At 48.3% G+C, this 15,454-nt stretch overlaps 1 protein-coding gene across 1 annotated transcript in view; it reads left to right on the top strand.

The window, feature by feature from the left end:
* The window catches only part of fgf11a (fibroblast growth factor 11a), a 240,847-nt gene that overhangs the window by 56,555 nt on the left and 168,838 nt on the right, over positions 1 to 15,454 (top strand). The window contains exon 2 of the mRNA XM_072459413.1: positions 815 to 925. Coding sequence (XP_072315514.1) covers positions 815 to 925 — 111 coding nt within the window. The remainder of the gene's footprint in view (positions 1 to 814; positions 926 to 15,454) is intronic.

Below are 15,454 nucleotides of genomic sequence, written 5' to 3'. Positions count from 1 at the left end.
TCTACTCTGCGGCTGGGAAACAAACCTGGCTCTGGGATTGTGGTGAGGGGATGAGAGCTAACCAAAACTACCACGTTACTGAAAAGGTCACTAGCGTGCTTTCCGCTGGACCAGAGTGCATTCGTCTGTGTAATCTGTGGACGGCAAAAAATGCGATTAAATGATGAAGGCTCTGGCTCAGGTTTCCCATGTACAGCTAACCTCAGTATCGTGAGTTCGATTCCTGACTCTGTCCTCCCTTCTCTCTCACCCCCCATGTCATGCTATCTTTCCTGTCTAATAAAGCCTATGGGCCCAAAAAAGAGTAACTAGTACTAGATTACACGGTTGCACAAAACGAACGCGTTACCAGATTTCACATTGCCCCCTGCTCTGGTGAGGATCTTAGCCTTTGGGGGCCAACGCTTCAGTTTCCTACTGCCAACGCGAGTGTTGCTGGCCTTCTGTGGCACTGAGTTAACTTCAGTCTCCCGCTGAAAATTGCTTCTGATTTTCATGCTCTAATGAAGTAGTCAAATTCATTTTATACCGATTGGCCTTAAAAAAGACTTCCATTCCTGTTAGTGGTATTGTATAAAGCACCAACAAAACTGTAAAACGCTAAGACAACAGCAGAATTAAACTTGGTCTGAAATAGAACTAAACTCAGTCAAACGAGTACTATTCTACATAAAGAATAAAGACGAAACTGTAGGACTAAACCAGAGTTTCTCTGTACATGGTGCAGTGTTGTTGGTGGTGGTGTTTTTTTATGGTTCTAAACGACCTAAAATGGACCTCTAATACAACATAAGATGTTTTTGTTTCCTTCCAGAGCCCCAGCTGAAGGGCATTGTCACGAGGCTCTACTGCAGACACGGGTTCTACCTCCAGATGCTGCCCAATGGCACCATGGAAGGCACAAAGGACGAAAGCTGCTCCTTCTGTAAGTCTATACTGTAAATGTTAAAGCTCTGTATGTGAAAGACAATTGGAGACATAATATATGAGTTTTGAACATTGGGTTGATTATATTATTATTGTTGTTGTTTTTTGCATGAATCAAGTTACAATGTATTATTTTTGGCCTGTAGGCTTTATTAGACAGGAAAGTATGTGTTCTGTGCTTTAACCACACAAGCACCGGGCAGCGGTCCCTGTGTCATGGGCAGGTTCACCTCTGAGCCCTGTCTGTCGGGGTGAGTGTGAAAGAGTGGGACACTGTGGAGTTGAATGATCTGACAGTATCTGAGAGATGGACACAGAGAGGGCGGGTACACCAACTGACGCTTTATTGTAGCTATGGGAGCAGTTACAGATGGGCGCGGCTGTGGTCACACCTGGGTGAAAGTGTGTGGAAAGGTGTGTGTGGTCTGAACTACAAAATGTCCAAAACAGGTTACATAATAACAAATAATGTAAAAATGTACAAATAATATAATATCAACTTTAATTAATGCTGCGCAGCAATAAAGGCCCGCGCACCCCTTCAAACAATACCAACTTTATACTACTTAATTCAAAAATTTTATGACCGCACGGTTCTATAGTAATATTTGTCACATTGCCACGGTAACATGGTTGCAGATAGAGGTATGCCATCATTGGGTTTTATGTTTGGAATGGAAAGAGGATGACTGGTTCTCCTCCTGAAGAACTGGGTCTCCTCCTGAAGAACTGGTTCTCCTCCTGAAGAACTGGGTCTCCTCCTGAATAACTGGTTCTCCTCCTGAGTGGCTCCAGCTCCACTGTCTCTCTCTCGTCTGTGAGAGTCAGATCCTTCATGTGGAACTCCTCCAGGTTTATACTTTTTCACAAAGAGGTTTGGTAATTTTTCCTGGCCGAGAAGGAGGGTCTAAGGACAGAGGACTCTGGGACATTTGTCTAAGGACAGAGGACTCTGGGACATTTGTCTAAGGACAGGGGACTCTGGGACATTTGTCTAAGGACAGAGGACTCTGGGACATTTGTCTAAGGACAGGGGACTCTGGGACATTTGTCTAAGGATAGAGGACTCTGGGAAATTTGTCTAAGGACAGAGGACTCTGGGACATTTATCTAAGGACAGAGGACTCTGGGACATTTGTCTAAGGACAGGGGACTCTGGGACATTTGTCTAAGGACAGAGGACTCTGGGAAATTTGTCTAAGGACAGAGGACTCTGGGACATTTGTCTAAGGACAGAGGACTCTGGGACATTTGTCTAAGGACAGAGGACTCTGGGACATTTGTCTAAGGACCGAGGACTCTGGGACATTTGTCTAAGGACAGGGGACTCTGGGACATTTGTCTAAGGACAGAGGACTCTGGGACATTTGTCTAAGGACAGAGGACTCTGGGAAATGTGTCTAAGGACAGAGGACTCTGGGACATTTGTCTAAGGACAGAGGACTCTGGGACATTTGTCTAAGGACAAAGGACTCTGGGACATTTGTCTAAGGACAGAGGACTCTGGGACATTTGTCTAAGGACAGAGGACTCTGGGACATTTGTCTAAGGACAGAGGACTCTGGGACATTTGTCTAAGGACAAAGTACTCTGGGACATTTGTCTAAGGACAGGGGACTCTGGGACATTTGTCTAAGGACAGAGGACTCTGGGACATTTGTCTAAGGACAGAGGACTCTGGGACATTTGTCTAAGGACAGAGGACTCTGGGACATCTGTCTAAGGACAAAGGACTCTGGAACATTTGTCTAAGGACAGAGGACTCTGGGACATTTGTCCAAGGACAGGGGACTCTGGGACATTTGTCTAAGGACAGGGGACTCTGGGACATTTGTCTAAGGACAGAGGACTCTGGGACATTTGTCTAAGGACAGGGGACTCTGGGACATATGTCTAAAGACACGGGACCCTGGGACATTTGTCTAAGGACAGGGGACTCTGGGACATTTGTCTAAGGACAAAGGACTCTGGGACATTTGTTTAAGGACAGAGGACTCTGGGACATTTGTCTAAGGACAGAGGACTCTGGGACATTTGTCTAAGGACCGAGGACTCTGGGACATTTGTCTAAGGACAGGGGACTCTTGGACATTTGTTTAAAGACACAGGACCCTGGGACATTTGTCTAAGGACAGGGGACTCTTGGACATTTGTCTAAGGACAGGGGACTCTGGGACATTTTTCTAAGGACAGAGGACTCTGGGACATTTGTCTAAGGACAGGGGACTCTGGGACATTTGTCTAAGGACAGAGGACTCTGGGACATTTGTCTAAGGATCGAGGACTCTGGGACATTTGTCTAAGGACAGAGGACTCTGGGACATTTGTCTAAGGACCGAGGACTCTGGGACATTTGTCTAAGGACAGGGGACTCTTGGACATTTGTTTAAAGACACAGGACCCTGGGACATTTGTCTAAGGACAGGGGACTCTTGGACATTTGTCTAAGGACAGGGGACTCTGGGACATTTGTCTAAGGACAGAGGACTCTGGGACATTTGTCTAAGGACAGGGGACTCTGGGACATTTGTCTAAGGACAGAGGACTCTGGGACATTTGTCTAAGGACCGAGGACTCTGGGACATTTGTCTAAGGACAGGGGACTCTTGGACATTTGTCTAAAGACATGGGACCCTGGGACATTTGTCTAAGGACAGGGGACTCTTGGACATTTGTCTAAGGACAGGGGACTCTGGGACATTTGTCTAAGGACAGAGGACTCTGGGACATTTGTCTAAGGACAAAGGACTCTGGGACATTTGTCTAAGGACAGAGGACTCTGGGACATTTGTCTAAGGGCAGGGGACTCTGGGACATTTGTCTAAGGACAGAGGACTCTGGGACATTTGTCTAAGGACAGAGGACTCTGGGACATTTGTCTAAGGACAGGGGACTCTGGGACATTTGTCTAAGGACAGGGGACTCTTGGACATTTGTCTAAGGACAGGGGACTCTGGGACATTTGTCTAAGGACAGAGGACTCTGGGACATTTGTCTAAGGACAGAGGACTCTGGGACATTTGTCTAAGGACACGGGACCCTGGGACATTTGTCTAAGGACAGGGGACCCTGGGACATTTGTCTAAGGACAGGGGACTCTTGGACATTTGTCTAAGGACAGGGGACTCTGGGACATTTGTCTAAGGACAGAGGACTCTGGGACATTTGTCTAAGGACAGAGGACTCTGGGACATTTGTCTAAGGACACGGGACCCTGGGACATTTGTCTAAGGACAGGGGACTCTGGGACATTTGTCTAAGGACACGGGACCCTGGGACATTTGTCTAAGGACAGGGGACTCTGGGACATTTGTCTAAGGACAGGGGACTCTGGGACATTTGTCTAAGGACACGGGACCCTGGGACATTTGTCTAAGGACAGGAGACTCTGGGACACTTGTCTAAGGACAGGGGACCCTGGGACATTTGTCTAAGGACAGGGGACTCTGGGACATTCGTCTAAGGACAGAGGACTCTGGGACATTTGTCTAAGGACAGAGGACTCTGGGACATTTGTCTAAGGACACGGGACCCTGGGACATTTGTCTAAGGACACGGGACTCTGGGACATTTGTCTAAGGACACGGGACTCTGGGACATTTGTCTGAGGACAAAGGACTCTGGGACATTTGTCTAAGGACAGAGGACTCTGGGACATTTGTCTAAGGGCAGGGGACTCTGGGACATTTGTCTAAGGACAGAGGACTCTGGGACATTTGTCTAAGGACAGAGGACTCTGGGACATTTGTCTAAGGACAGGGGACTCTGGGACATTTGTCTAAGGACAGGGGACTCTTGGACATTTGTCTAAGGACAGGGGACTCTGGGACATTTGTCTAAGGACAGAGGACTCTGGGACATTTGTCTAAGGACAGAGGACTCTGGGACATTTGTCTAAGGACACGGGACCCTGGGACATTTGTCTAAGGACAGGGGACCCTGGGACATTTGTCTAAGGACAGGGGACTCTTGGACATTTGTCTAAGGACAGAGGACTCTGGGACATTTGTCTAAGGACAGGGGACTCTGGGACATTTGTCTAAGGACAGGGGACTCTTGGACATTTGTCTAAGGACAGGGGACTCTAGGACATTTGTCTAAGGACAGAGGACTCTGGGACATTTGTCTAAGGACAGAGGACTCTGGGACAATTGTCTAAGGACACGGGACCCTGGGACATTTGTCTAAGGACAGGGGACCCTGGGACATTTGTCTAAGGACAGGGGACTCTTGGACATTTGTCTAAGGACCTGGGACTCTGGGACATTTGTCTAAGGACAGAGGACTCTGGGACATTTGTCTAAGGACAGAGGACTCTGGGACATTTGTCTAAGGACACGGGACCCTGGGACATTTGTCTAAGGACAGGGGACTCTGGGACATTTGTCTAAGGACACGGGACCCTGGGACATTTGTCTAAGGACAGGGGACTCTGGGACATTTGTCTAAGGACAGGGGACTCTGGGACATTTGTCTAAGGACACGGGACCCTGGGACATTTGTCTAAGGACAGGAGACTCTGGGACACTTGTCTAAGGACAGGGGACCCTGGGACATTTGTCTAAGGACAGGGGACTCTTGGACATTTGTCTAAGGACAGGGGACTCTGGGACATTTGTCTAAGGACAGAGGACTCTGGGACATTTGTGTAAGGACAGAGGACTCTGGGACATTTGTCTAAGGACACGGGACCCTGGGACATTTCTCTAAGGACAGGGGACTCTGGGACATTTGTCTAAGGACACGGGACCCTGGGACATTTGTCTAAGGACAGGGGACTCTGGGACATTTGTCTAAGGACACGGGACCCTGGGACATTTGTCTAAGGACAGGGGACTCTGGGACACTTGTTTAAGGACAGGGGACCCTGGGACATTTGTCTAAGGACAGGGGACTCTGGGACATTCGTCTAAGGACAGAGGACTCTGGGACATTTGTCTAAGGACAGAGGACTCTGGGACATTTGTCTAAGGACACGGGACCCTGGGACATTTGTCTAAGGACAGGGGACTCTGGGACATTTGTCTAAGGACACGGGACCCTGGGACATTTGTCTAAGGACAGGGGACTCTGGGACACTTGTCTAAGGACAGGGGACCCTGGGACATTTGTCTAAGGACAGGGGACTCTGGGACATTCGTCTAAGGACAGAGGACTCTGGGACATTTGTCTAAGGACAGAGGACTCTGGGACATTTGTCTAAGGACACGGGACCCTGGGACATTTGTCTAAGGACAGGGGACTCTGGGACATTTGTCTAAGGACACGGGACCCTGGGACATTTGTCTAAGGACAGGGGACTCTTGGACATTTGTCTAAGGACAGGGGACTCTGGGACATTTGTCTAAGGACAGAGGACTCTGGGACATTTGTCTAAGGACAGGGGACTCTGGGACATTTGTCTAAGGACAGAGGACTCTGGGACATTTGTCTAAGGACCGAGGACTCTGGGACATTTGTCTAAGGACAGGGGACTCTTGGACATTTGTCTAAAGACATGGGACCCTGGGACATTTGTCTAAGGACAGGGGACTCTTGGACATTTGTCTAAGGACAGGGGACTCTGGGACATTTGTCTAAGGACAGAGGACTCTGGGACATTTGTCTAAGGACAAAGGACTCTGGGACATTTGTCTAAGGACAGAGGACTCTGGGACATTTGTCTAAGGGCAGGGGACTCTGGGACATTTGTCTAAGGACAGAGGACTCTGGGACATTTGTCTAAGGACAGAGGACTCTGGGACATTTCTCTAAGGACAGGGGACTCTGGGACATTTGTCTAAGGACACGGGACCCTGGGACATTTGTCTAAGGACAGGGGACTCTGGGACATTCGTCTAAGGACACGGGACTCTGGGACATTTGTCTAAGGACAGAGGACTCTGGGACATTTGTCTAAGGACACGGGACCCTGGGACATTTGTCTAAGGACAGGGGACTCTGGGACATTTGTCTAAGGACACGGGACCCTGGGACATTTGTCTAAGGACAGGGGCCCCTGGGACATTGCCAAGTCCCTCTGAACATTGTTTAATCTGTTTCTTCCTTGTCGTCCTGGAGGAAACTGCTCTTGTGATTTCTGGCACTACAACAAAATAAATAATTGAAGACGTCTGTGCCAAATTGTATTCGTCTACGTCAAAGTAAATCTTTTGACCTAATTCAAGTGTTATAGGGGGCGCTCTAGAGCCTTTGTAAAGAATAGCTATATATATTGTATATCATGACGTCCATATTCGTGCTAGACAAAAGGAGATTAATTACCAGAGATACACAAGTTTTAACAATTTCAAAACCTGCAATTTTGGTAACGAGCCACGACCTCATTTGGAATTGTATCAAAAATTTAAAAAATGACCTCTAATTGCACAAGGTCAAGTTCATCTGGAAAAAATGTTCAAACCTTTAAACTGAAAATCCACGGACAAAATAAAGTATGATCTATTACTTGAGGTATGTTTGTACCAAGTGTCATGAGTCTCCAATGGAAAAGGCCGTCAATGCCATAAAGTCGTTGGGATTTGAGGCGCTAGCGAGTCATTTAACAAAATTAACTTTTATGGACACTTTTTTCACAGATCTTGAATGCTGGGTAATATAAAAATCACGTTTATTTTATTGGGAATAATCTACAGTTTCCAAATGTCCTTGTATTTCTATATTTATTACAAAGTCAATGTTTTCATCTCATTCAGAATACCTGTAAACAAGAAGCATGTAAGTCTATAGCACTATTTGTCAGGTTGCCACGGTAACATGCTTGTAGCTAGAGGTATGCTATTTAGGCTTTTTTCTTCAGAATGGTAAGAAGAATGTATTTACAAAATTCTATTTGTCAATGTCAAAGTTCAAGGGGGGGCGGTCCAGCCTTTGTAACGCTCTATATATTAGACCCTCCCTCAGTGTCTCAGACCCTCCCTCAGTGTGTCAGACCCTCCCTCAGTGTCACAGACCCTCCCTCAGTGTCTCAGACCCTCCCTCAGTGTGTCAGACCCTCCCTCAGTGTCACAGACCCTCCCTCAGTGTGTCAGACCCTCCCTCAGTGTCTCAGACCCTCCCTCAGTGTCACAGACCCTCCCTCAGTGTCTCAGACCCTCCCTCAGTGTGTCAGACCCTCCCTCAGTGTCTCAGACCCTCCCTCAGTGTCACAGACCCTCCCTCAGTGTGTCAGACCCTCCCTCAGTGTCTCAGACCCTCCCTCAGTGTGTCAGACCCTCCCTCAGTGTCTCAGACCCTCCCTCAGTGTCACAGACCCTCCCTCAGTGTGTCAGACCCTCCCTCAGTGTCTCAGACCCTCCCTCAGTGTGTCAGACCCTCCCTCAGTGTCTCAGACCCTCCCTCAGTGTCTCAGACCCTCCCTCAGTGTCACAGACCCTCCCTCAGTGTCACAGACCCTCCCTCAGTGTGTCAGACCCTCCCTCAGTGTCTCAGACCCTCCCTCAGTGTCTCAGACCCTCCCTCAGTGTCACAGACCCTCCCTCAGTGTCACAGACCCTCCCTCAGTGTCTCAGACCCTCCCTCAGTGTCTCAGACCCTCCCTCAGTGTCACAGACCCTCCCTCAGTGTGTCAGACCCTCCCTCAGTGTCACAGACCCTCCCTCAGTGTCACAGACCCTCCCTCAGTGTCACAGACCCTCCCTTAGTGTCAAAGACCCTCCCTCAGTGTCTCAGACCCTCCCTCAGTGTCACAGACCCTCCCTCAGTGTCACTGACCCTCCCTCAGTGTCACAGACCTTCCCTCAGTGTCACAGACCCTCCCTCAGTGTCTCAGACCCTCCCTCAGTGTCACAGACCCTCCCTCACACTCACCTGACTCTGATGCCCTCCCTCAGTGTCTCAGACCCTCCCTCAGTGTCTCAGACCCTCCCTCAGTGTATCAGACCCTCCCTCAGTGTCACAGGCCCTCCCTCAGTGTCACAGGCCCTCCCTCAGTGTCACAGACCCTCCCTCAGTGTCTCAGACCCTCCTTCACACTCACCTGACTCTGATGCCCTCCCTCAGTGTCTCAGACCCTCCCTCAGTGTCACAGACCCTCCCTCAGTGTCTCAGACCCTCCCTCAGTGTCACAGACCCTCCCTCAGTGTGTCAGACCCTCCCTCAGTGTCACAGACCCTCCCTCAGTGTCACAGACCCTCCCTCAGTGTCACAGACCCTCCCTCAGTGTGTCAGACCCTCCCTCAGTGTCTCAGACCCTCCCTCAGTGTCACAGACCCTCCCTCAGTGTCACAGACCCTCCCTCAGTGTGTCAGACCCTCCCTCAGTGTCTCAGACCCTCCCTCAGTGTGTCAGACCCTCCCTCAGTGTCACAGACCCTCCCTCAGTGTCACAGGCCCTCCCTCAGTGTCACAGACCCTCCCTCAGTGTCACAGACCCTCCCTCAGTGTGTCAGACCCTCCCTCAGTGTCTCAGACCCTCCCTCAGTGTCTCAGACCCTCCCTCAGTGTCACAGACCCTCCCTCAGTGTCACAGACCCTCCCTCAGTGTGTCAGACCCTCCCTCAGTGTCTCAGACCCTCCCTCAGTGTCTCAGACCCTCCCTCAGTGTCACAGACCCTCCCTCAGTGTGTCAGACCCTCCCTCAGTGTCACAGACCCTCCCTCAGTGTCACAGACCCTCCCTCAGTGTCTCAGACCCTCCCTCAGTGTCACAGACACTCCCTCAGTGTCACAGACCCTCCCTCAGTGTCACAGACCCTCCCTCAGTGTCTCAGACCCTCCCTCAGTGTCTCAGACCCTCCCTCAGTGTCACAGACCCTCCCTCAGTGTGTCAGACCCTCCCTCAGTGTCACAGACCCTCCCTCAGTGTCACAGACCCTCCCTCAGTGTCTCAGACCCTCCCTCAGTGTCAAAGACCCTCCCTCAGTGTCTCAGACCCTCCCTCAGTGTCACAGACCCTCCCTCAGTGTCACAGACCTTCCCTCAGTGTCACAGACCCTCCCTCAGTGTCTCAGACCCTCCCTCAGTGTCACAGACCCTCCCTCAGTGTCACAGACCCTCCCTCAGTGTCTCAGACCCTCCCTCAGTGTCTCAGACCCTCCCTCAGTGTCTCAGACCCTCCCTCAGTATGTCAGACCCTCCCTCAGTGTCTCAGACCCTCCCTCAGTGTCTCAGACCCTCCCTCAGTGTCTCAGACCCTCCCTCAGTGTCTCAGACCCTCCCTCAGTATGTCAGACCCTCCCTCAGTGTCTCAGACCCTCCCTCAGTGTCTCAGACCCTCCCTCAGTGTCACAGACCCTCCCTCAGTGTCTCAGACCCTCCCTCAGTGTCTCAGACCCTCCCTCAGTGTCTCAGACCCTCCCTCAGTGTCTCAGACCCTCCCTCAGTGTCTCAGACCCTCCCTCAGTGTAGGCAACAGGCTGAAACATTTGGCACAATCAGGGTCATATTCTGACAGATTACTGATCGAAGTCTTGTTTTTTTAATGAAACCATAACTCCCATTTTGTCAATTACTCAATATAAATGACAGTTATCATAATTGTCAAGTCATCAACATTTAGTGTACAATTCAAATGTTATCCCCACAGTATTTTTTCCCCAACCCATGTTATTGTTGTAAAGAACTGAAAATGGTAATTTGTTAAATTAGAAGCATTAGCAGGTCATATACTGAAATCAAAAGCTCGTTCGTGGAGAGTTTCTGCTTGAATGTCTTTGCTGGATGTCCGAATAGTCTCCCCTCGAGGTAACCGCTGTTTTGATTTTGGGCATTACAAAAATAAATTGAATTGTTTGGATGTGTACTTTCGCTTGAGGAGGCTCCAAAGGGTCTCAATAGGGTTAAGGTCAGGGGAGGATGGGGGCCACCCCATGAGTTTCTCTTCTTTTATCAGAATCATTCCTTCATTCATTTTCTACAGATTTTTCTCGTTAGGGCAAACGTAATCAGTTTTCTGGAGTCATGGCTGGAGGTGCAGCAGTTTGTGTACAGAAGAGCAGGGGAGAAAGTACACAGCCCTGTGGAGCTCTGTGCTGCTACTCCGCGTGTCTGAGACATTCTTCTCCAGCCGCACACACTGCCTCCGATCTGTCAGGAAGTCAGTGCTCCACCTGCAGGTGGAGTCAGTGCTCCCCCTGCAGGTGGAGTCAGGCACGTTGAGCTGGGAGAGCTAGTCCTGGAGCAGAGCAGGATGTGGTGTTGATGCAGAGCTGAAGTCCACAAACAGGATCCTGACGTAGGTTCCCGGGGGTCCAGATAGTGCAAGATGAAGTGGAGAGCCAGGTTGATGGCGTCGTCCACAGACCTGTTGGCTCTGTAGGTGAACTGCAGGGGGTCCAGCAGGGGGGAGGTGAAGGACTTGAGATGGGGGAGGACCAGACTCTCAAATGACTTCATGACTACAGACATCAGCGCAGGCCTGAATTCATTTAGTCCAGTGATCCGCGGCTTCTTGGGGATAGAAACAATGAAGGACGACTTTAAACCATAGCAGCCAGTGATGCAGAGGTGTTCCTTGCAGCATGAGATGGTGCGTTGTCATGCATGTAGATCATTTGTTTACAGAAAGCACAGCTTTTTGTACCATGGAAGAAAGTGGTCAACTCTACATACTTTACAGTGGTCATTTTCACACCTACAGGGACCCTAAAGGGGCCGATCAGCTCTCTCCCAATGATTCCGGCCCAAAACATGACTCCGCCTCCATGGTGGCCGCCCACCAACCATACTCCACTCCATACATCTGGACCATCCAGCACTCATCAGTGAACAAGACGTTTGAAAGTCTTCATGTGTTTCTCGGCCACTGGAGCCGTTTCTTGATTGTCAGCGTTGGTTACAGGATCATCTCAAAATGGGTTAAAACTGAAAAGACTTAATATTTTTTGTCTTGGGGCGTTGAACCTACATTTCGTCTTTTTGTTGCTTTGAAGCTTCAATACATCGTTGTGGCAGTCATTGTTTTGAAATGCTAAAAAACTCTTTCAGCAACGAGCATTAGGCCGACATTAGGCGGCGAGTGCGTGCGCAGAGCACGGCGAGCGCTGCGCTCACGGCGCGTACGGGGAGTACGTACGGGGGAGCACGGCGCACCGTGGCCCGCGCGGGGAGCGGAGCGGGCGTCGCCGTCGCCAACGCGGCTGGTGCAGAAAAGTTGAAAAAGCTTTTTTGCGGCAAGATGCGGTGCAGCAAATGATCAAGAGATTTGGCTCCAGTGACGTGCTACACTGAAGAACGACCAACACACACCCACATGAGGTTTCAGCCAATCACAGAAGATGAAAGCTCGTGTCCTGCTTCATTCTGACGTTCAGTCTAAACTCAATGACAGGTTTTGACAAGAAACATTAGTTTCTCACTCTCTCATCCTCTTGAGACTATCTCAATGTGGTCATCTCACAGTTTGGGTTAAATGGGATGTGCCGTAGGGCCCCTAGGGACCCTAGGGCCCGTGCACCATGTGGATTAAGTAAACAAACATTAGCGACAGGTGACATTATTTGGAGAGTTCATAACTTCTAAATATAAACTTACTAAAGGATGTTCAGAGATGTTCACTAGAGGTGAGCAGGTCTATCAAGCAACTATCGTTTTAACAACGTGTCAAATTTTATGTGAAGCCGGAATTAAGTCTTTTGGGGGGAGGGGAGGGTCCAGAGAGAGACGAAAAAAATTTAGTCTTTTCAGCTTCAACCCATTTTGAGATGATCCCTAAGGGCCCAATAGAAGGTTTAAGCAGAACTGCAAGCTGCGGGAGGAACCTACACTTGGATGTTCATGGGACTCTAGAGGCACCAGCAGCTTCAAATACCCGTTAGCTGCTTTGTAATTGCATTTAAGCAGCTGCTCTCTTAATCTGCTATATGTGACTCGCCGCCCAAAAAAACGCCACAAGTCTGGCCGGACCAAACAGAGTTCTAGCTTTTTTCCCCCAAATTTGTGATATTCGTTTTTTTGCATTATGTGAAAGTTGAAGTTATAAAGGAGCCCCTCCCCCTCCGTGCTTCAGATAACAGTATTCGTTACCTTTAAAGTACACATTAAGCTGTTAAAAATGGGTAGTTTTCGAGCTCCGCAGGGGGCGTTACCTTTTTTCAGCAGCGCAATGTGATCTTTTTCCACCAATCAGCTGCGAAGCACATGGCTACAGCTACGTGTTCTCCTCAGAGACATTATTCATTTCTCCAGAGCTTATGATTCCCTGGACTACATTGCAATGGAATTGAGGTACTTTTACTCTAAAGTATTGCTTTAACGCTGTGTTTTAAGGTGGTTTCGTGATTTTCGTCACTTTTGCCTCGGGCACCGGAGCAGAGACGGAGCTATGCTAAGCTAACATGCTGCTTCAGCGCACTCTGCATAATAAACACGGGCTTGAATTTAATGTGACCACTTGCTGAATATCACAAACTCTCTTGAAACTAGCTGTTTTGGGATGGTATGTCTGTGTCTTCATGTTTTTTTTCTAAAGCAGGTCTAAAACAGATCCAAACCAGGTCTAAAGCAGGTCTAAACCAGGACTAAAACAGATCCAAACCAGGTCTAAACCAGGTCTAAAACAGATCCAAACCAGGTCTAAAGCATGACTAAAGCAGGTCTAAAACAGATCTAAACCAGGTCTAAAGCAGGACTAAAACAGGACTAAAGCAGGACTAAAACAGGTCTAAAGCAGGAATAAAGCAGGGCTAAAGCAGGACTAAACCAGGTCTAAACCAGGTCTAAACCAGGTCTAAACCAGGACTAAAACAGGACTAAAACAGATCCAAACCAGGTCTAAAGCATGACTAAAGCAGGTCTAAAAAAGATCCAAACCAGGTCTAAACCAGGTCTAAAACAGATCCAAACCAGGTCTAAAACATGACCAAAGCAGGTCTAAAACAGATCTAAACCAGGTCTAAAGCAGGACTAAAACAGGACTAAAGCAGGACTAAACCAGGTCTAAACCAGGTCTAAAGCAGGACTAAAACAGGACTAAAGCAGGACTAAACCAGGTCTAAACCAGGTCTAAAGCAGGACTCAAGCAGGTCTAAATCAGGACTAAAGCAGGTCTAAATCAGGACTAAAACAGGACTAAAACAGGTCTAAAGCAGGACTAAAACAGGACTAAAACAGGTCTAAAGCAGGACTAAAGCAGGGCTAAAGCAGGACTAAAGCAGGACTAAAGCAGGTCTAAATCAGGACTAAAACAGGTCTAAAGCAGGTCTAAACCAGGACTAAAACAGATCCAAACCAGGTCTAAACCAGGTCTAAAACAGATCCAAACCAGGTCTAAAGCATGACTAAAGCAGGTCTAAAACAGATCTAAACCAGGTCTAAAGCAGGACTAAAACAGGACTAAAGCAGGACTAAAACAGGTCTAAAGCAGGAATAAAGCAGGGCTAAAGCAGGACTAAACCAGGTCTAAACCAGGTCTAAACCAGGTCTAAAGCAGGACTCAAGCAGGTCTAAATCAGGACTAAAGCAGGTCTAAATCAGGACTAAAACAGGACTAAAACAGATCCAAACCAGGTCTAAAGCATGACTAAAGCAGGTCTAAAACAGATCCAAACCAGGTCTAAACCAGGTCTAAAACAGATCCAAACCAGGTCTAAAACATGACCAAAGCAGGTCTAAAACAGATCTAAACCAGGTCTAAAGCAGGACTAAAACAGGACTAAAGCAGGACTAAACCAGGTCTAAACCAGGTCTAAAGCAGGACTCAAGCAGGTCTAAATCAGGACTAAAGCAGGTCTAAATCAGGACTAAAACAGGACTAAAACAGGTCTAAAGCAGGACTAAAACAGGACTAAAACAGGTCTAAAGCAGGACTAAAGCAGGGCTAAAGCAGGACTAAAGCAGGACTAAAGCAGAACTAAAACAGGACTAAAGCAGGACTAAAACAGGTCTAAAACAGATCCAAACCAGGTCTAAAGCATGACTAAAGCAGGTCTAAAACAGATCTAAACCAGGTCTAAAGCAGGACTAAAACAGGACTAAAGCAGGACTAAAACAGGTCTAAAGCAGGAATAAAGCAGGGCTAAAGCAGAACTAAACCAGGTCTAAACCAGGTCTAAACCAGGTCTAAAGCAGGACTCAAGCAGGTCTAAATCAGGACTAAAGCAGGTCTAAATCAGGACTAAAACAGGACTAAAACAGATCCAAACCAGGTCTAAAGCATGACTAAAGCAGGTCTAAAACAGATCCAAACCAGGTCTAAACCAGGTCTAAAACAGATCCAAACCAGGTCTAAAACATGACCAAAGCAGGTCTAAAACAGATCTAAACCAGGTCTAAAGCAGGACTAAAACAGGACTAAAGCAGGACTAAACCAGGTCTAAACCAGGTCTAAAGCAGGACTCAAGCAGGTCTAAATCAGGACTAAAACAGGACTAAAACAGGTCTAAAGCAGGACTAAAACAGGACTAAAACAGGTCTAAAGCAGGACTAAAGCAGGGCTAAAGCAGGACTAAAGCAGGACTAAAGCAGGTCTAAATCAGGACTAAAACAGGTCTAAAGCAGGACTAAAACAGGACTAAAACAGGTCTAAAGCAGGACTAAAGCAGGTCTAAAGCAGGACTAAAGCAGGTCTAAAGCAGGAGTAAAGCAGGACTA

This window comes from Eucyclogobius newberryi, unplaced genomic scaffold (genome assembly GCF_026437365.1).
Source record: "Eucyclogobius newberryi isolate DKJ021-1_F unplaced genomic scaffold, fEucNew1.0.hap1 SCAF_22, whole genome shotgun sequence".
Classification (NCBI taxonomy): Eukaryota; Metazoa; Chordata; class Actinopteri; order Gobiiformes; family Gobiidae; genus Eucyclogobius; species Eucyclogobius newberryi.
Note: the sequence above shows the minus strand (reverse complement) of the source record. Positions and strands in the feature narration are given on the sequence as shown.